Here is a 22,580-nt window from a genome sequence, read left to right on the forward strand (position 1 = left end):
ATACTAGGGTGTTTTCTCTGCAAAGTGCATGCAGTTTGTGGAGAGAGGTAAAATACAAGTAAATCTCTGGAATTTGGCTGTAGTATCTCATGAGCCTCCAAAGTTATTTGAAAATAACTTTTGCCCAGGAAAAGTTATTTTTCACTTAAGTAGTATTAAGTATGATACAAGCTTGCTTTCTACAATTTCAGAAAAAAACTAGAGATGTATGGCCATAATATTAGTAATTTTTTCATTCTTTAAGCAGCATATTTATTAAAAATAGATAAAAATTTCTTTTCTAATAATCACTTATAAACTCTTGAAAAAGCTGTATGACAAGCTTAGCAGATTTGCTATTTCCCACTAATGCAATCTTTATTCAAAAAAGATAGAAATCACAAGGCATGAGAGAGGCACAAACTTGTTTTTTTAGAATTTAATATTTTTAAGAAGACAGAAAATATAAAAATTATCAAAAAAATTTTAAGGTTTATTTTGGGGCCAATACTAGGATTGAAACTCTTTTCTTGTAATTGATTTACAGTAAAGAGTAAAAATAATATCAAATACACAGCAGCTATAGCTGTCCAATTTAAAGCCCACCTGTAAAAAGGCAGGACAAAGTGAGCTGACTGAGCAAATATCCGCATCATGACTTATTAACAAATTCCAAATGACTTCAGTTCCCAAGGTCCAAAAGGAGAATCATCTTGCATGCTTAGACTCTACTTCTTCAAGAATCCACTCAATGCCATTCAAAAAACCAGTGAGCGTTTCAGCCTCTGCATCCTGGACCTATGAACAGATAAGAGAGTCCAAAATCTTATGATTAGAATTTTCTAGACACATATATACATACACACAAAAAATACATAACTAAAAAAAAATCCCAATAAGCTCTGGATAAGTCATTCAAGTTTTGTCTCCTAGAGTGCTTAGATAAAAATATGATCTTCTCTCCCGTTTTATAACCATTACCAATAAGAGGCCTATCACTTACCTTGGACTTAGATTTGAAAATGGGAGGAACCACCACTGTGACTTGCTTGTCTATATTAAGGGGGGGAAATTCCTCCAAAGGATCTACTTTGAAACCAAAACATTTTTTATGACCCAGATAGTCAGTTGATAAATGTGACATCATATTGCAAAAAGACCAACACTCCTCCAAATGGTAAAGCTAGAACTCTCACTACTCAGGAGGTAGTTTTCAAACTGTATTCCAAATAGTCTATGGAGTTCCAGGGAAGAGCTGAGGGAGGAACAAAGGAATTCCTCTGACTAACTTTTTCTGAAAAAGTATTTTCAATTTTAATTTTTCTTTCTGTTTTACCCAGGGGCTTTCATGTCAGGTTTCATTTGAAGAAAGTATTCCATGACTAAAATATATTTTAGAAAGCAATAAACTATAAAAATGGAGCATATATTTTTGGTGATCCTTAAAGCATGATACATTGATGCTGAAAAAGTCATGACAGTGGTATCTAAAGAAAATAATCCCCATTATTATTTGACTGTTTCTATGAGAGGAGAGGCAAGTAGGGAACAACTGATCAACTGAAATCACCAACCAAATAGCTCCAATTGATTAAGCTATTAACACTGACTTTAGAATGTCATTAAAAAAAGATATTCTGTCACCAGTGAATAAGAACCTTACCATCCATGGGTGATTTAGAAGATTCAGACACAGCTCATGAGCCAAATAAAAACATGGCATTCTTTTCACATTTGCTTGAGAAATACAAGATAAAACCAACAATGGTCTTCCTGAAGATCCAAAAGCTGGATCTGTCATTGCCATAATACGAGAAAATTCATCTTGCCATTCATGTCCTAAGAAATGCAAACAAAGCCCTTAATTTGCACCACAGTAATCGTTTTTTATATTATCTTTAAAAAATTTTTATTTTAAAGATGTGGGGTACAATTCACGTTTAGGTATACAAATGTACATTATTCAAGTACCCTTGTTGATGTGGTGTGTCCCTCCCTCCCCTGGTAGTTTCCCTCAACCGCCAATCCCAGCCCCTCTCCCCTGGCAGTTTCCCATTACTGCCAATCCCTTTCTTATAATTGTTCAAGGTCTGCTTATGAGTGTGAACACTTGGTACTCTGTTCTTTGTTTCTGTGATAGATCACTGAGTATGATAGACTCTAAATCCATCTAAGTTGCTGCAAAGTCCATTTGTTTGTCCTTCTTTATGGCTGCAATAAAATCAACTAACAAAGCAAGGGAACAAAAATTTACCAGAATCCAAGCATAACGAATTGTCTCTATTGCTGGGTTCACTTATTGATGGGTCATAAAATTAGTTAAGTAGCCTTGTGAGGATAAAAGTGCAGGTAAAACAAGAGAAAAAGAAATCACAGTACCATTTAGATGTCTCAATAGTTTAAAAGTAAAAAAAAAAAATGCTTTGATATAGATATTTTCCTCTCACAAATTCTGTAGCTGTCACTACTCTTTCACTCAAAGGGCTTACTTTCAAAATTTAAGCATATCATTGCGTCTAGCTTTTCTATCCAAACTGATAATCTCTGCCTTTCATTAGAGTGTGTAGTCCATTTACATTTTGTGACAGGCAGAATTCTAAGAGAACCTCAGTGACTCACACTCTTGCATAATCTTTTTCCCTTGAATGTTGGAAGAACCCGCAAACATGATGGGGCAATACTCTCATGATTAGGGACAACTTTAAGACAGCTGATTTTAAAAAGGGAGACTATCTTCAATGAACCTGTCCTAATCAGGTTAGCCCTAAAAGGGTTCTTCTTGTTGAGCAATTCAATGCAAAGGAGACTACTGCTGGATTTGAAGACGAAGGAAGTTATATAGCAAGGAAGCTGGTGACCTGTAGAAGTGGAAAGAGGTCACCTGCTGACAGCCAGTAAGGAAACAGGGCCCTCCTACAACAATAAGGAATTAATTCAGCAAAACTTGAGTGAGCTTGGAAGGGAATTCTTCCCAGAGTTTCTAGAAAAGAATGCAAACTATATATGACACACTAACTTCAGCTCCTGAGACCCTTAAGCGGCGAACCCAGCACTACCATGTCCAGACTTCTGACACAGAGAACTGTGAGCTAAAAACAGGTGTTTTAGCTCTTAAATTTGAGGAGATTTATTACATATCAATTAAAAATGAATAAATATTTAATGCAATTATCACATTGTGCATTTTTTAATTTCTGTGCTTTATTTTTGTTTTACAGTTGTGGGGTACATATGAGGATTTGCTACATAAGTAAACTGCATGCAGGTAAAGTTTGGGCTTCTAGCAAGCCCTCCTCCCCACCCCCCAGTAGTAGATGCAGTACCCAACAGTGATTGTGTGCCCCTTTTCTCCCTCTCTCCCTCCCCTCACTACTACTGCCTAGCATCAGTTGTTCCTGTCTTTGTGCTTGTGTGCTCAGTTTTTAGGCCAGCTGATGAGTGAGAACATCTGATATTTAGTTTTTTGTTTCTGTAACAGTTCACTCCAATGATGTTCTCAAGCTGTATCCACGTTGCTGCAAAGGACAAGATTTTGTTGTTCTTCATGGTGCCACAATATTCCATTGCATATACATACCACATTTTCTTTATCCAGTCCACTTTTGATGGCTATCAGGGTTGGTTCCATAGTTTTGCTATTATGAATGGAGCTGTAACAAACATACATGTGCAGGTATCTTTTTGGCAGAGCAATTTATGTTCTTCGAGGTATATTCCCATAAGTAGAATTACTGGATCACATGGTAGCTCAATTTTCAGTTCCTTAAAAAGTTTCACTAGCTGGGCTCAGTGGCTTAGCCTATAATCCCGCGCCTTTGGGAGGCTGAGGTGAGTGGATTGCCTGAGCCCGCGGGTTCGAGACCCGCCTGGGCAGCGAGACCTCATCTCTACAATAAATCAAAAAATCAGCAGGGCATGGTAGCGCATGCCTGTAATTCCGGCTACTCGGAAGGCTGAAGCGGAAGGATCGCCGGAGCCCAGCAGGTCGAGCCTGTGGTGGCCGGGAGTGGCCACTACACTCCAGTCTGGGCGATAGAGTGAGACTCCAACTCAAAAAAAAAAAAAAAAAAAAAAAAAATTCCACTGCTTTTCACAAAGGCTGAACTAGTTTAGTAGTCTACCAGCAGCGTAGAAGCATTCCCTTTTCTCTGCAATCTCACCAGCATATGTCGCTTTTTAACTTTTTAATGACAGTCATCCTGATCAGTATGAGGTGGTATTTCATTGTAGTTTTGATTTGCATTTATTTGATGATTAGTGAAGCTGAGCATTTTTTCATTTGTATGTTGGCTGTTTATATGTCTTCCTTTGAGAAGTGTCTGTTCATAACCTTTGTCCACTTTTCATGGGGTTGTTTTTTCCTATCAATTTGTTTAAGTTCCTCATAGATTCTGAATGTTAGGCCTTTGTTGAACGCATAGCTTGCAGATTTTTTTTTTTTTCACATGCTGTGGGTTATCTCTTTACTCTTTTTTTTTTTTCTTTAAAATTTTTAAAATTATTTTAAAGATGTGGGGTACAATTCAGGGTTAGGTATACAAATGTTCATTATGCAGGTACCGTTGTTGATGAGGAGTGCCCCTCTCCCCTAGCAGATTCCTATTACTGCCAATCCCACCCTCCCCTGACAGCTTCCCACTACTGCCAATCCTTTACTTAAAGTATTACGATAATTGTTGAAGGTCCACTTATAAGGGAGCACATGTGGTACTCACACCTTTGTTTTTGCAATAGGTCACTCAGTATTATAGATTCTAAGTCCCATCCAGGTTTCTGAAGTTTACTCTCTTGATGGTTTATTTTGCTGTGCAAAAACTTCTTTGCTTGTTAACAGTCCATCTATCAATTTTAGATTTTGCTGCATTTGCTTTTGAGAGCTTGGGCATGAATGTATTGCCTACGCCAGTGTCCAGGAGGGTGTTCCCTAGGTTTTTTCCTAACATTTTTACAGTTTGGGGTTTCATATTTAAGTCCTTGATTCATTTTGAGTTAATTTTTGTATATGGTGATATGTAAGAATCCAGTTTCATTCTCTGGAATGTGGTTAGCCAGTTTTCTCAGAATAATTTGCTGAATTGGTTTCCTTTCCCCAATGTTTGTTTCTGTCAGATTTGTCAAAATTGAGTTGGTTGAAGGACTATGAGTTTATTACTGGATTCTCTGTCTTGTTCTATTGGTCTATGTGCTTATTTTGGTACCAGTATCATGCTGTTTTGATTACTATAGCTTGTAGTAATGTTTGAGTTCTGGAAGTGTGATGCCTCCAAGCTTGTTCTTTTTGCAGAGGAGTGCTTTGGCTATTCTGGCTCTTTTTTGTTTCCATGTGAATTTCTGGATTGTCTTTTCTAGGCTGTGAAAAATGATGTTGGTAGTTTGATAGGGATTGTGTTGAACTTGCAGATTGTCTTGGATAGAAAGAACATCTTGATAATACTGATTCTTCCAATCATCATGGTGCATTTAAATCTATCCTTTACCTGTTGATATTTAACTTATCCCATTTGCTCTTTGTTCGTTTTTCCCTCTTTGTGTTCCTTTTTAAGGATTGATTTTTTAAATGATTCCATATTACCTCCAATACCGTCTTATTTAGTTTTGGTTCTGTTACACTTTTTTTAGTAGTTGCTCAAGGATTTACAATATGAGGGGGAACTCCCAAAATGGGATTCATTAAAAATTGTGTATTTATTCTTACATATTTAAACTTCAATCACCTTAAAAATACTCTCCGTTTGATGCAGTACACCAATTAAGATACTTTTTCACTGCTCAAAACAGTTTTTTAACTCATCGATTTTGATGACTTTTAGTGCTTCTGCCATTTTTTGTTTCACCTCTTCCACATTGGCAAAACATTTCCCTTTGAGAACTTTTTTCATCTGAGCAAACAATAAAAAATCTCTGGAGGAGGGACTGAGTGAGTAGGGAGGGTGGGGCATAGGGGTCAATTCATTTTTGGTCAAAACTTGCTTTACATTCAGCTTGGTGTGGACAGCTTGTTCATGTCCATCGCCCATCATGAAATGGACAAACACATTAAAAGAATCTCCAAAAAAAATTCACTGAAACTGAAAACAGCCTCTCACAACAACGCTAACTGGTACACTCATGCCAATAGGTTTTTAGAACACTTACTTAGCAGGGGACATTTGTACTATAAGGGGCTTGTCCTTCAAAAAAAATCCTGGATTTTTGGGGGTATCTCCTCATACACATGTATAATATGTACATACTATACATAAAGAATATAATAATCTACCTGTTCACAAAAGATTGGGGGAAGATATTATAATATTGGCTTGCAGCTAATGAGATTTTTTATTTCACACCTAAATAGCATTGTGAATGGCAATTATTCAGAATAGAAAAAGAATTTTCTCATATAATCCACTTAATTCACTAATCTACTTAATTAACACTTTACTCCAACACAACTACTATATCCAAATTAATTAATCACACAATCCAAACCTATGAAGTAATTTGTTTTTATGTTTGACAAGCTCCCCTGGTGATCCTAACGCACATCAAGGCATGAGAACCCAGTATTAATAGTAAGGGTCAGAAAATTACATTGATAAAATTAACCATCATATTCTTAAAAAGCTACAGTAAAGACTAAAAAGCAAAGAACAATGCAACAGTGCTTTGAAAGGAAAAAATTGCTTACTTTTATGAGCTTCAGCATTTGCAACGTAGATGAACCCATCTACAACTTCACACACCTTCTGAATTTGTGGAATCACACTGTACCGAATTCCTTGTTGATCATCTCCTTCATTCTGCAGACTGAACATCTTGTTAACTGCCCTTGTATGCTCTTCCCTTGCTCTATCTCTTTCCTTTCTAGAAAAAGAAAAATGTAAAGATAAAACTTAAAAAGACAATAAACAGGCTCCATCCCCCTAAAATGTTCTAGTTGTGATGTTCAGGTAGGCCACCAAGTAGGCAGCCTCACCTGGTAGTTGAATATAATATCAGGATGTTGAATTTATGTTGGTTGCTCAATTGAAAATTGACTCCTGATCCAATACCTAAAAAAGAAAATTACAGTTACCAAGACAAATCATGAAAAAAGATGACAAGAGATCAGACTGAAAAAAACTTCCCAGTGCAAGCAAAAAGAACAAAGAAAAAATTCTACGACAACTTATATACAGCTGTGAAATAAAATGAAATGTTTTTGTTGAAAAGCTGCTGTATGCAATTTTCATTCACATGACAATAAAAACATGGAGAGAAAAAAAGAACTGCTAGACTTACAACAGTCCTTTTTATATCATCATCACTCTCATCAGCAACTTTATCATCTTAGCAGCAGCAGCTGTATCATAGAAGCTACTATTTATCCTCTAGACTTTTCATATTTTTATGTTTCTCATTAGTCTTATTAACTACGCATATATTCAATGAAGTGCCTTTTTCCTCCTCTGAAAAGCTGTTTATAAATTGATGGGGAGTCACCAATAACACTTTAGAAAATTGAGAAAATACTGCAGATACTGAAACTTGGGATTACACAGACTTGGATTCAAATCCTGACTTTATCACTTATAGCTATGCATTTGTGTTCCTCAGTTTGACACCAAAAAGTAGAAATAATATATTACTCTTAGGCTTACTGTCAGGATGAAATGAAATCATGTATGTAAAACTCCTAGTACGGTGACTAGTAAATAACAAGTGCTAAATATTAGCTTCTTGCTACTTTATATCTTAATCATTCAACGCTGTTATTTGTTCTTCCTTCTTAACCTCTTTTCTCTCTGGCTGTGTTAACACTCAGTTGCTGATTCTCCTTAAATGATTTTTCTGGGCTTCCATAGCTCTACTACTTCTTGCTCATAAATGTCCTCTTTGATCTGTTAACTTCTTTTCATTCCCACACCCACAATTTAGCCCAAATTATCATCATTTTTAACCAATCTCCTATGTCCTCTTGCCTCCTACTATCCTTTCTTCTGACAGCAGCTAGAGAAAGAGTTTAACAATGCATATCTAACCAGACCTTTTCTCTGCAAGACCATTGCTCTTCAGATAAAACAAACAAACCAAAAAAAAAAAACCTTAATATTATTTGGCCCCTACTTGCCTCATTAGAGACAACTCCAGTCCTTCAAGCTTTTAATTCCTGTTTTATAACTAATATATTTGTTTAAATAAGCTACGCCTGTGAACCTAGTACTCCAATCACAAGATCTCATGCATGCTCCCCAAACAGATCATATAAACACAATTTACCATGTTTCTTATCTTTATCCTCTCAATACACCCAACCTCAGTTCAACACAGTCCCCATATTGTTCTGTGCTTCTTGGCCAATAACGTAATCCCCTTATTCTCTCATCTTGCAGAACTGAAGCATAAATTGCCATTTTTAAACAATCACTTCAGCTGCTCTCAGGAAAATGGAATTGCCATTCCACAGCAAGCAAATTTCCCCATATTCCTTACCTCTTCTTAAGTGTTCTTCTCACCTAATCACTCTATCTGAAGCTAGCCTAGTACTAGGTGCTGCTTCTCTTGCAACAAACTCTCAAGTTGCCTATTTTCTCACACCTCAGGGTAAAAAGGTAGGACTGATGTTCTCTTTATTCCCCAAACCATGTCTAAACGATTACTCACCAACCCTCTTTAAAAACTCCACCTGTAGCAGGGGGTGGTGGCTCACGCCTGTAATCCCAGCACTTTAGAGGTGGAGGCAAGAGGACTGCCTGAGCCCAGGAGTTGAAGACCAGCCTGGGCAACTTGGCGAGACCTCATCTCTACAATAAAACAAGAAAAATTAGCCAGGAGTGGTGGTGCATGCCTACAGATCCAGCTACTTGGAAGGCTGAGGTGGAAGGATTGCCTAAGCCCAGCAGGTCAAGGCTGCAGTGTCATTATGTGCCAGTACACTCCAGACTGGATGAGAGACTCCAACACACACAAAAAAATACAAAAATAAACAAAAAACCTCCACCTTTCTAAGAAACACAGCATTTAGCTGTAGCACTATCTTTCCTTCCTTGACCTTGTTATTTATGAATCTTCATTTAATAATCTCTTTCCCCCAAACATTAACTGAAAATTTCAGCACCTGACTCACAATCTTCCTCTCCATTCTCATAAAAATTCCAAGTCCATGTAGACGCCATATGACTCCCAAATCTCAATTTGTAGCCCAGATCTTGCTTTTGAGATCTGGATACATAAAGTAGTCCATAAAGTCATTCATGCATTTATTCATCAAATATAGAAAGTACCTACTATGTGCCTGGCACCACAGATACAGCCAAAAAATAAAGCTGACAAGATTACTGCCTTCATGGAGCTTCCACTCCAATGGATAGATAGGTATCTCTGCTTGGATCTCCCATAATCAGAGTCAGCATATTCTAAAGAAGAGTTGTTAATTTCTCCCTGAATAGATCTCAGCCCTACCCTCTCCCCCTCCAAATTTCTCTTATTCCTCCAGTGATTTCTTATCCTAGTAAATCCTCTATCATCCAACATGAAACCTAAGTTAGAAACCTGGAGCCATCCTCATTACAGCTAATTCATATTCATTCTGCCAATTTTATATACTTAGCATTCATTCTTTTCTCTCCACTGTCACTAACATTGACTTTACCACAATATTATAGTGACTTCTTAATGGGACTCCATGTTTTTAGCTCCTTCTAATCAATTTTTCCCTAAGGATCCAGAGAAGTCTTTCTAAAATGTAATCTTGATCATCTCAATCCTCTTTTTAAAAACCTTCAACAGCTCCCAGATGCCTAAACATGCATGGCATGTGTCTTTTCACATAGCTCTACTTTTTCTAGACACAGATACCTCAAATGTGTCCTGCACATCCAAAGCTTTGTGCTTTTTGAAATGTAGTTCTCTATATCTGGAATACTTTTTAAAAAATAATTTATTTTTTATTTTATTTTAAAGATGTGGGGTACAATTCAGGATTAGGTATACAAATGGTCATTGCACAGGTAAAGCTACCTAGAACACTTTTAGCCTGCCTTTTTTTTAATGGCCTATGACTGCTTACCCTAATGACTCACATCTTCATCATCTTCAACATGGAGACTTTCATCTTTACCTTTCTATACAGGAACTAATTACATCAAATAATATGTTCTCACTTAAACCAAGTATCTTCATCAAGGCAGACAAAGATTCTTGAGGTTGTGTATTCTAAATCTCTGCATTCCTAGCATCTAGCAGGCGATCTCAATAAATAAAGCGTGTGCTACATTATATTATAATTAATGTTTATTATATACTCTGCCTTACAAATAATTACACATTGTTGATTTTTTTCATCAAGAGGTGATGATTTAGCTCTTTTAGAAATTCCAATATATACCAAAATACTTTGCACATAGATGCTGAATTGTTTCTGTTTTCTTTTAAAACATGGTAAATGTAATATATACTGTGCAAATACAACATCCTGACAACAAATAATTTACTTTCACATAATTTTAAATTCTGGATTGTACAAATTTGAGGAATTAAGAGAAAGCTTATTTCTTATAATAAATAAATTAATTGTTTCAGTCCAGTGAGACTGGGGAGCTTCCATCTGCCAAAGTACTATATTTCATCATAGCAAATAATTATTTAAAAATGAATTTCTCAGGAGCACACCTCATCAACAAGGGTACCTTCATAATGAACATTTGTATACCTAACCCTGAATTGTACCCTACATCTTTAAAATAAAAAAATTAAAAGTTAAAAAAATGAGTTTCTCTTTAACCCTATTATCATACTCAAAGTATTTGAATTGTTATGTAGTATAGATTAACATGGAAATTACCATCAATCTGCCTCTGTGGCAAACCAGCTGTTGGACAAAGTTCCTCAGAAGACATCAAGCTCAACACCAAAGACGTATTCAATTCTTCCAAACCTGGTCCAAACATAGCAAATCGTGGTTCATTCTGAATGATCAGCGAATGTAAAAAAGATGTGACAGCTCCATACATAGGACGGCTAGATTTCGATGTTCTTCTTGTATATGGACAGCACATTTTATAGCTGTAGAAAATTGTCACAAATAGAAATTAATACAGAAAACACTTAGCCAGTTATGAGTTCAACAATATGTAATTTATTGAGTACTTGCTAGACATAAGGGATACAATTATTATATAGTCCCAATCCTCTAGGAAGACAGTAGAGGACAGACTCCATTATAATATGTAGGTGGAATGCCATGACAGGGAAACACACAAGGTAGAGTGGGAGTGGCCCAGAAGATGACAAACTCCTCCCCAGCAAGATTATTTACTTACTAATAATTCATTTAGATTCTCTCATTGAACACTTGCTTGAATGGTCAAAATTTACTACATAGAGTAATGGTTCTTAACTTGAGAACGTTTACTTCCTGCCCCCACCCCCCCCCCCCAGAACATTTGGCAATGTCTGAACAACACCTTGATTGTCACAACTAGGAAAGGGAGGAGTAGAGGCCAGGGATGTTACTAAACATCTTATAATGCACAGAGGAGGCCCGGAACAAATAATTATTTGTCCAAAAATGTCAACAGTGCTAAGACTGAGAAACTTAGCACTAAAGATAAGCTACACATAGTTAGCATAGTGTCCCTAGAGATAAAAAAAAAATTATTAGCTAGGCACAGTGGCTCACACCTGTAACTCTAGCAATTTTGGTGTCCAAGGTGAGACAATTGCTTGAGCCCAGGAGTTCGAGACCAGCCTGGCAACACAGCAAGACCTCGTCTCTACAAAAATTTAAAACATTAGCCAAGCGTGGTGGCACAAGACTGTAGTCCCAGCTACTTGGAAGGCTGAGGCAGAAGGAGGATCACCTGAGGCCAGAAAGTCGAGGCTGCAAAAAGCCATGATTGTGCCACTGCACTCCAGCCTGGATTACCAAGTAAGACTCCTACAATAAATAAATCAATAAATAAAATTACTAAGTCCACCAATATAACCAAATTTCAAATTTCTTAGGTGATTTCTTAATAGCCTCAAATATAACAATTCAGTAAGCGTTAAATGTGGGAGGCAAAAACCAGCTTTGAAGATAGGTAGACCAGATACCAAGCCTCACCACTTGAACTAGTTATGTAAGTCACTTATAGTCTGAATTTCAGATCTTTCATCTGTATTATTTGAGCAATAACAACAAACCAGGCTTGTAAAAATTAGAAGAAATGTATATGCTCGTAAATGGTAGTTACTATGATTATTACTATTCTCTGGGGAAAATCTGATTCTACTGCACTACGTATACTTGATGCACTGGTTGGCTGTGAAGCATCTCTGAGGTACTGCCCAATAGGTGATCTACAGTGGCAGGTGTTGAGATTATATATAACAGATCATGTATATTTTAATCAAACAGTCTCACAAGACTTGACATAATGGCATCTGTGTTAGAATAAGGAAAGGCTCTTATAATTCAAATAAATGACTTAAAAAAATCTTCTATATTGCTACTGAATCTAGCATAAACATTCTTACCTAAAGCATAAACATTCTTTTTTTTTTTTACAATGTCTTAAGTTTGAGGGTCTCTTTAAATAAAGCAGGTTATATCCAGATCCAGTGACATTACATATCTTTGAGGTAGTATAATGAGGTTCCAATCTGAATAGTCCCTTACAAGCTGTATAGCCTTAGACAAATCAATAACCTTGATGAACTTCAAGTCTACATCTATGACACAAAGATAAAAGCTTCTTGTATGAGGACTAAATGATTAAGATACATAAAGCGCCGCCCATAGAATCCAATACACTGCAGGTACTCAATAACATTAATTCTCTCAGCTACATGATATTCAGAAATATCAGTGCTCATGGGTTTTATCAAAATCTCATTCCCAGAGCGCCTCTGCCCAAGAACTGCTCTTTGATCTCTGGCTATGACTTTTCCAGGTATGGAAAAGTACCCAGGTATAGAACAGTACTTGACTCAAGTACTATTTAATAAAATGACAAGAGTTATAAGATTATGAGAATTTCAAAGAGTGTTTTACTTCTTGTCATCCATACTACCTATAATTATTCAAATACTACTTAGATAATACAAGGAAGTAACCAAATGTTAAAGCTGAAAGGATCCTATGAAGGAAGTCATTTAACTCAACCCCTAATTTTGACAAGCGAACACTTAGACCCAAAAGCCATGCAACAAATTAGTAGCAGGGCCAAGACTAACTTGGATATTATTAACACAGTAAAATGTAATGTCTTCTTTTTAACTCATAAAACTAGGTACTTACACTGCCATGTAGTCAAAAAATGCACCATCAGTGACCTCAGATACAGGTTTTTTTAAGATTTCTAGATCTGGAAGAGACTTCCAGTCAACAGAAGACCAAAAAGGAAGATCCCGCAACAGAAAATATCTCCACAGAATTGGATCTCGTACAGTTTCATTCCAATAATGATTTGTACTTCCCAACTGACACAGATCATGGGGTGAGAGAAATGACAAAATATATAGCTGTACATCAATCTGAAACAGAAGAAAACAGCAGGTAGGAAAAAGGAATGAATAATTTATCTTATAAAATTGTTTTTCGGTGATAACTTACACAATCAACAAAATTAAAGATACCAATAACTAAAGGTCCACTGAATAGAATTTTAATAATTAAATCTATCATTAATAATAATTAAATGTCATTTTCTGCCATCAGGAAAGTCTTATCTGAACACTTAATTTCTGAAGCACTGAAACAGTCCTGAAAAACCAACCAGTGTCCTACTACTTTTCAAGCAAGACAACCAGTTCCTTTAACTTCTCCTCATGGATACTGGGATACATCATATACTGAAATAAATTAGTTAAGGCAATAATGTACTTTTAAAAAAATATTGTTCCCCCTCCGGCATGTATATAGAGCAAAGGAAATCATTCATTCTTCAAAACAAAACTTTATTTGATTTGAAAAAAATTGACTTTATCATTAGATCAAATCAAAAAGTGTAAATTTGCCATCTGAGTTCCCCCATATAATTTGTTGAACTGTTTCAAAGAACCTCTGCAAGAGGGAGAAATTTTCAGCTGAAGGCATTCTAAGCCTGCAGTTTTCAATTTGGGATAGGTGTCAGAGGAAGGAGTCAAAAGTCCAAAGGAGACACAGAATTGTAGTAATTTAAAAGAATTTCTGTTCTCTCCATTTTCTCATATACCGAAAAGGCTTAACAATAAACGATGTGTATAATTCTCCTGGCCTTGTTGTAACTTGAGGCACGTGTGACTTGTCATTTATTTTCAGCTGAGTGGCAGTTCTGTTATTTCAAATATGCAGTAAAATTACAGCCACAGCCACAATGAGGTTTGCTTATGTGACTTGCCCACCCCCACGGGATACATTGATCCTGGGGTGGAAGATGCTGAGAACACAGACGCTGGAATGCTTTTCCAAGCTAATCAGCAAGTTGGACATGGTCGCAAGTCCTTAACCGGACGTTCAAAGTGACCTAGTGCTATGTGCCTAGAAAAACTGAGGATGGTCTGGCTGGTCACCAGGTCGCCCCGTGAAGGTGTCTCCCTGCGGCGTTCGGGGCATCAGGGGTCAAGGTCAAGGCGTTGCTGGTCAACTGCAGCTTCTATGCGGCGACACTGCCCGGAATGGCAGCATGGACGGAGCCAGACCCAGGCAGGGGCGCGGGTGGCCCCCAGGCCTCCGGGGACAAGCCCTCCAGGCCCGGCCGGACCCCACGGTCCTCCGGGGCCCGCGGCCGACGCTCACCGGCAGCTGCGTCAGGGTAGGGGCCGCTTCATCCACCTCCTCCCGCGAGGCTGTCCGCGCCGCCCTCTCCTTCCCCACTGACTGCCAGAAGGTCCTCCAGCCGCTGAGAATGGCCGCCTCCAAGCGGCCCCAATCTCCGAAGGGCGGCGAGGGGGAGCCGGCTCCGCTGCGCGGCTCGCTTCCTGCCATGGCTCGCCGGCACCGCAGCGCCGCGCCGGCGCCGTGGCCTCCTGAGCGGGTCTCCGCCCGCCGCGTCGCCCCTGGGCGTTCCCCTCTCGCCTCCCGCCCCTCCCGGCGAAGCCGCCTCCGGGGCAGGGTGAGGCTCGCGGAGCGGGGTCGGCCTGGAAGATTGCCTGGTCCAAAGGCGCGTGGTTTTGAGCCGCGATGGAAGCTCTTCCTTTCGCTTCCCTCAGCTTCAGCCTCGCCAAACGCACCCACGACTATGAAGCTTCAGGCCCCTTGATGACTTCCTGACTTCACCCAAAGTGGTCCCTGTGTCTGGGACCCATTTCCACTTTGCCTTGGCCTTGGCGACTCCTGCTTGTTCAATAGATTGCTCTCTTCCACTCTCTTTGGGCTTCATAACCAGTTGCTTCCTTCTCAGCACTGCCATGTTAGGTGTGCTGGTTTTTTGTTGTTTGTTCAATCGTCAATTTACCATTTGTTTTCTTAGGAATGAGCAAAAACTAAGACTAGAGAGGCAGTCAGGAACCCAATCATAAAAAACAAAAACAAGAAGTCTGAGCCTACCATACACAAATATAGGTACATTTAAAAATTGCTTAATGTATATATCTCATAAAAGGTCAGCAAAACAAAACGGCTAGAAAAAGAACCCAGATGTTGTGGTGTTGAAATCGCACTGGTGAGTTTTTCCTCTCTCAAAACATACCCATTCTACTCACGTTGGTCTTATTTTTAAAGGGCTTTAAAAAACTATACCAGAGACCACGTTACAAAGTAATCTGGTATATAGAACTGGGTTATATTGGTCGGAAAGACAAATACTTAGTACTATGTATCAGCCATTGAGTTACTGCACTTAAACTAATCAAAAAACACTGTTCTAAAACTAGATCTGTTGCTTAATGGAATTTTGATATTTTGTTTCATATTGTACTAAATATTATATCATTTTAAATCTTTAGGATTATTTAGTAAAGACCATGACAGCATGATACACTATGCAATAAGAAAAATATACTCCAATCAAAATAATCCATCCTTGAAAAAGGGCATAATAGACCTCCACATAATTTGTATTAAAATCATTTTCAACTAGTAATTGCTTACAATGTCCAGAACATGCAACTATCCATTCTCTGTGAAAATATTCAAACATGGAATTTCACTATGACCCTCTCTGTCCACCATTGTTTTATTATCTCAATTACCCATTTTCTCACAACTCACCAAAATCATGTTTTTTTAAAAAATCAGTATTTTGCCTTTATACTCTTCAAAAAAGAAAGTATGGTCAATATCTTAATAAAACTGTTGAAGTCTTTAAGGACCACGGCAGGCTATAGTAACATGTAAATAAATTATGTGTATATAAATAAGTACATAAATGTAACATTATATATATATCAGCACACAAGAGTGCTTAAGGCTCAGGAATGGATATTTAATGTTTATTGGTGTGAACTTAAAATCAAAAAGTAAATATCTGAGGATCTAAATTTCAATTACAGAAACAGCAGGGCTTTATTTAAACTCAGGCCTTCTGGCTCCAGAGTCCACAGTACTAACCACTATACTACCCTGTCTTTGAAAAGTTATTAAGACCAGAAGAAATAACATCCAGAAGTTAGCCTAGTAAACTGAGGTGATTCTTTCATTTTGATTCAACAACCAAATGTAATAGAAAACAAGAAACAAGTAGGGGAGTATGGTTTTATTTTGTTAAAAATAAAAAGTATATGCTCCAAAACATTTCATTTTGAAATTTTCACAAGAAAAACATAACAAAAAACATGAAAAAACACCAGCATGAATATGTAATGCATACTTTAATTATGGATATATTAAACGTATTTTAATGTAACACTTCCATATGATATCATCTCATACTGTTAGAATACAGAAAAGTAATACTAGAGAATTACAGAATCATTAAAGATTCTGTGGCAGATGGGGTATTCTTATTGGAGTCAGAAAAGGAGCCCTTGAACATGGAAAGAGAAGAGACAAGCAATCTAAAATCAGCATGTTAACCAGCTATGGGTTTTGTTTGTTTGTTTTAATGCCATTACAGTGAACCTAGGAATGTCTTTAGACACAGCTCACAATTTAATAAACATCTGAGAACTTACAGTGAGATTGTAGAGGAAGAATCTAATTGTATGGTGGGGTTGTAGCCATGACACTGTGTTACTCTACTATAAACAAAGGAATAAGGAAAAGTCTTTAGTCATAATTTGTACCTTAATCAGCATCAAATAATTCACAATAGCCAGAAACCCTATAAATGCAGTAAAACAGACAAGCCTTTAAGTCTCAAAGCCTAGTTGACACCAGAAAATTCATAATGGGACTGTACTATACAAATGTAAGGACTATGAAAAGTCCTTTAATAGAGTTTAAGTTTTACTAACTATCAGAGAATTCAAACTGAAGAGTAACCCCAAATGTAAAAAATGCAACAAGGCCTTTAAGTATCACTTACCCATATTAGCAAAGCCCACACCAGAAAGAAACTCTTTAAGTATAACCAGAATGAGAAAGTTTTAAGAGTGACTCAATCCTTAAATCAGTATCAGAACTTTCATAAGAGAAATTTTATGAGCGTATTAAACATACAAGACATTTAACCAAGGAGTGGAGTTGAAGACACAAATGCTAAAGCAGTCGGTAGATGCCTTCCCAACCATTCTAAATAAGATAGCATCCCACAACTTCCCACATCACACTATCCCCTTACCCTGCTTTATTCTTCTTCATAGTAGTCATCTCTTGATACACTATATATTTATTTCTTAAAATGCTTTACCTAACTTCCACTAATAGAATACAAGCTCTGAAACAGAAGGGTTTTACACAGCTATATCCTCAGGACAAAATCTGGCAAGTAGCAGGCACATAATCAATGAGTGAATGAAATGTAGTCCTTATGTGGAGTATCTGGCATCTTGAGGTTACTTCATTCTAAATGAAACAATTTACCTAGCAGGCTTTAACACATACAAAAACGTGTTGTTTTATGATACACCAGAGTAAAGGTATATTATAATTGTTATGGTCTACAAATTATTTTCCAACTGTGTGGGAGATGGAAAGTTATACAAAAAGCACCCAGTAATACCCTCATAACTGTACCAACCAGTGAGACACAAGTGGTCCACAAGGGTCATGAAGACAAAAATGAAAGTTCCCAGCTTCTGAAGAGAAAGTTCTCTCATTTTCTCAGGTTCAGAATCTAAACAATATTTTCTTCCTATGAGGACTGTACTTGCCTGGTCAACTACTGGTGTAGAGGGCATGGCAGTTTAGAATCCAGTAACAGCAACTTTTTTGTGCAAAGTCTGGCACTTAGAATTATGCCTCATTAATTCAAAAACATTACTAAGGGTTCACCATGCATTAAGCACTAAGTGTATGGGTAAATTTTCAAAATATGGAGTTCATCAACTTGTAAGGAAAATAATGTAAAGCAATGTGATCAGTGTATAGCATGGAGGGGAAGATTAAGGGAACAAAAGAAAAGAGCATCTAACTTTCACTGAAAAAGGGCTGAAAAAAAGTATATGAACACAGTACCATTGAAGCTGAGTCCAAAGATAGGTAAGTATTCAGCTGGCCACAAAGAATGGCACCAAAGTAATGATACCTGCAAGGCTACTGAGGTTGAAAAAACACGAAGCACATATGGGGAAGGAGCTGAAAGTGCTTGTAAATAATTTATCATGATGTCCTAAAAAGAGGAAGGAGTCTGTAATTCTAAAAAGCATATGAAAATGACTTAATTCTTTATACTTAGAAAGCACAAAGGTATTTTCTATAATAACACCTGCTAAAATGCTAAGTTAAATAAAAATCGTCTTAGTTGTGTAAGGATAAGCAAGGAAGGGCAAGAGATGGGGAAAGATTGCCCTTGCCGCAAAGGCTCTCAGAATTTTTGTGTTTACCAAAAAGGAACTCCTAGGTTTTAAATGTTTAAGAAACACCAGACTAGAACATGATTACACAGAATGACTGCAGAGACAAGGCTGAGAAGGTAGGCATTCTGTACTGCCCTGCTCTGTGGAAGATTCAAAAGTGGGAAAACATAAAGGATTCTATATGAAAGATAAGGATTTGTTGTTTGAACATTTTGAATTTAAGATGACTATGGGATGTCTAAGGAAGACATTTAATAAGCAGTTAGAAATAAAGTTTAGAGAGCAAGAGAGAAGCTAGGATTCAAATTAAAGGTTTCAAAATCAGTCTGATATTACTGGTGGCAAAAGAAGCCATTGTAATGAGTGACATCACATTAGAAGAGTATTAAGAAAGAAAAAAAAAGAACAAGAAAGGGAAAAGGAGCAGGACAAAACTCTAGTGCAAAGATCAATAACTAAAGGGTGGGCACAAAATGAGTAGCCACAAAGGAAATGAGGGAGATAGCAGAGATGAAATTTGTAGAATAGATTAGCCTTCAATAGGAAGCAGGCAACCTCTTTTCCTCTAAAATAGAGGAAATAAGTAAAGTTGGTAAATATAAGTTGACCTCGTCATAGTCTCAATTTTCTGTACAATAGGAGGAAGGGCCATATACTAGAGGGAAAGGGCCTAAGGAAAGTGATGAAGTTTGGCTCTGCCACAGTGGGAAAAGGGAGAGAGGCCACTCTAGAAACAAACAAAAAGCTTGCTAAAGCCAAAGCAAGACACTTGCAGTGATTCTACTGTGAAGGACTGCATATCCTCCACACAAACTCCTAGAAAATGTAGATAATAAAGAGCACTGATTCAATGTTGAGGGCATGCAGAATGTCTAGGCTGAAGGATAAGAGGAAAAAGGAAACACTAGTAAGAGTAATTCAGACAGTGTCCCATTAAGCTGAGGGGGGCACAGGGAAGCAAAAAAAAAAAAAAAAAATGTCTGAAAGGAGCGATAGTTTAGGAGTAAGGAGAGCAGTCAAGAAAAGGAAGAAAAAGAAGCTGCAAAAAAGCTAAAGACTGTAGGAGAATCAATAAAACAAAAAAGTAGAAAAGCTGGAAAGATGAAAGCTGTCATCAGTTACTGATATCTACGATTTCAGAAAGAGAAACTCAGGATGGTGACATTCAAGTTGCAGCCACTGGAGTAAGATGCTGGAATGTGAATCAGAAGGGCAGATGTCCAGGAAGTCAGCAAGGTACCAGATCATCCCAAGATGACAACAGGAGTTGAGGTAGACAGAAAGACCATGAGCAAGATACCAAGTTTTCTGGTCTTTAGCACTCACCTCTGTCATTAAAGGTCAAAAAAATTAAAATTTCAATATATTATGAAAAATCTGTGTCCTAAAAGCATATGAACTAATGGTGGACTAACTAAAAATTACCTTGATGTTTTTTTTAATCTTTGTTATTCACTTGAGAAGCCATGCATTTTTTTAAACGAAATAGAAAAATCATTTTTAAATTTTTATAAAATGCCTAAGACAAGCAAAAATTTTAAATACAATTAGTAATACATGGCAAAAGGATAAACATGATGGTTCTGTGGTATAGTCTTTCATGATTTATCTTATTGGAAATAGAATCTGAATATTAGTCATAATCTTTCATTTTGCCTACATTTATATCCAAAGTATGCAGTCAAAGTAATGAAGTGACTTGATTTTAATGTCTGAAGCATAGAGAATTTCAAGAGAAATTAAAAATAATCTACAGATGGTTAAAATGGTAAATTTTATGTTACATATATTTTACCACAATAAAAATATAAATATACTTGTAAAGTTAAATTGGGTTCCTCCTCATTACTAGTGACAAGATACCTGTGGACTTACTATAATATCTGTAGAGTAATAGCATTTTAGAAATTAAAGAACCATTCCTTCATAGGTTTAAGAATATATAATGAAAGATGGTGATAGAGATTAAAGACAAGTACCCATGGTGAATATCTCTATGTAGTGCACATGTTCTCAAATTCAGTGGCAATATCTCTTCTTTCAGGAACTTTTTTTTCCATTTCATGGGTCTTTTTGTTTGTAATTTTTTTTTAGAAGAACCAGATCAATTTACTAGTTACAACGATGTTGAAAGAAGTTTAAAATTTGTTTTGCATTTGTTGTATTCCATTCTTGTTCTTTCAGAGGTCCTTCACATACAGATACATACTTTTTCAAAATTTTTTCTCCTACTTCTCGAAAATCCAAGAGTTCTTTGTGTTCAGTGCTGCTTGCTCCAGAAATACCAGTATCCACTTCATGATCTTCTGGCTGTTCATCAGCACAATGCTTCAATCCCCAGTAACACATTTCTCCACTATACATCATAGCCAGCAAATGAATGTCACTAAATATTCCTGGGAAAGCCATTTAGGTTGACAGATTAGAATTACAAGTTTTTTAAAAACAGTTATTAAAACTCTAAAATTTTCTTTTGTGATTAAGCATGTTTCCGTCTCATGAAATAGTCACATTCAGAAAAGCCAAGCATCACTAATACAGTCCTAATGTAATTAGTGCTTTTATCTCTATTTTACTTATAAAAGAGACCCATTACAATAGAAAAACAATATTATCAAAAAAAATTTTTTTAGCTGGGTGTGGTGGCTGGCACTTGCACTCCCAGCACTTTGGGGGATGAAGGTAAGAGAACTGCTTGAGCCCAGGGGTTTGAGACCAGCCTGGGGTAACTTGGTGAGACATGGTCTCCACAATAAATTGAGTTTCCAACTTAAAGGACAAAATTATGATCTTCACAGCAACTTAGATGGACTTAGCATCTATAATACTGAGTGATCTATCACAGAAAAAAAGAACTGAGTATCACATGCTCTCACTCATAAATGAACCCTGAACAACTATCGTAATACTATATGAAAAGGATTGCCAGCCAGGCTCAGTGGCTCAGTCTGTAATCTCGCGCCTTTGGGAGGCTGAGGTGAGTGGACTGCCTGAGCCCGTGGGTTCGAGACCCGCCTGGGCAGCGAGAACTCATCTCTACAATAAATCAAAAAATCAGCTGGGCGTGGTAGCGCATGCCTGTAATTCCGGCTACTTGGAAGGCTGAGGCAGAAGGATCGCCGGAGCCCAGCAGGCGAGGCTGCGGTGGCCGGGAGTGGCCACTGCACTCCAGTCTGGGCGACCGAGTGAGACGCCAACTCAAAAAAAAAAAAAAAAAAGAAAAGAAAAGGATTGCCAGTAGTGGGAAACTGCCAGGGGGAGGGGGAGGGGAACGGAATTAGCAGTAGTGGGATTCTGCTGGGGAGGGGAGGACACAACCTCATTAACAAGGGTACCTGCATAATAAACACTTGTATACTTAACCCTGAATTGTAGCCCACATCTTTAAAATTAAAAATAAACAAAGAAATGGAATCATAATGAAAAAAAAATTTTTAAGAACCATTTAAGTACTCTTAACCTTTTTGGAGTCCTATTTAGGACCTCTGTGAGTAATTAATTAATAGAACCCTTCTCAGAACATACACTCCAAATTCTGCAGATAATTTCAGAGTACTAATAAACTTCCTGAATCCCATCAATGGAAACAACTTCTATTTTGTGGTATGCTCTAGGATCACTAATATAACTACAGTCAAGTATCCTATACCTCCTATTTGTCTAAGTGTCTACAGAAATTATCGTGCATGATCAGACTTCTGAGAGGTCATACAATTTTAAAATATCAATGATGTTCAATTATATTCAAGATGCTTTGCATTCCGGGGGGGGGGGGGGGG

General features: G+C 37.3%; 2 protein-coding genes across 3 annotated transcripts in view; both read right to left on the minus strand.

The window, feature by feature from the left end:
* Nucleotides 1-413: 413 nt before the first annotated feature.
* On the minus strand, nt 414-14,904 carry FBXO4 (F-box protein 4). 2 transcript variants are annotated; one of them, XM_008053909.2, is made up of 7 exons: nt 14,702-14,904; nt 13,223-13,458; nt 10,784-11,004; nt 6,938-7,013; nt 6,650-6,825; nt 1,643-1,818; nt 414-777 (listed from the first exon to the last, which is right to left on the minus strand). In XM_008053909.2, exons 1-7 carry the CDS (start codon nt 14,888-14,890, stop codon nt 688-690), a joined length of 1,164 nt encoding a protein of 387 aa, XP_008052100.1. In that variant the 5' UTR covers nt 14,891-14,904; the 3' UTR covers nt 414-687. The 2 variants fall into 2 exon arrangements, with proteins under 2 accessions (XP_008052100.1, XP_021566071.1); XM_021710396.1 differs by lacking the exon at nt 1,643-1,818.
* A 5,998-nt stretch (nt 14,905-20,902) lies between these two features.
* The window catches only part of CUNH5orf51 (chromosome unknown C5orf51 homolog), a 13,069-nt gene continuing 11,391 nt past the window's right edge, over nt 20,903-22,580 (minus strand). The window contains exon 6 of the mRNA XM_008053910.2: nt 20,903-21,197. Coding sequence (XP_008052101.1) covers nt 20,914-21,197 — 284 coding nt within the window. The 3' untranslated portion in view covers nt 20,903-20,913. The remainder of the gene's footprint in view (nt 21,198-22,580) is intronic.

The sequence above is a fragment of the Carlito syrichta genome, unplaced genomic scaffold, assembly GCF_000164805.1.
Source record: "Carlito syrichta isolate Samal-C Ts95f unplaced genomic scaffold, Tarsius_syrichta-2.0.1 Scaffold288857, whole genome shotgun sequence".
Taxonomy (NCBI): domain Eukaryota; kingdom Metazoa; phylum Chordata; class Mammalia; order Primates; family Tarsiidae; genus Carlito; species Carlito syrichta.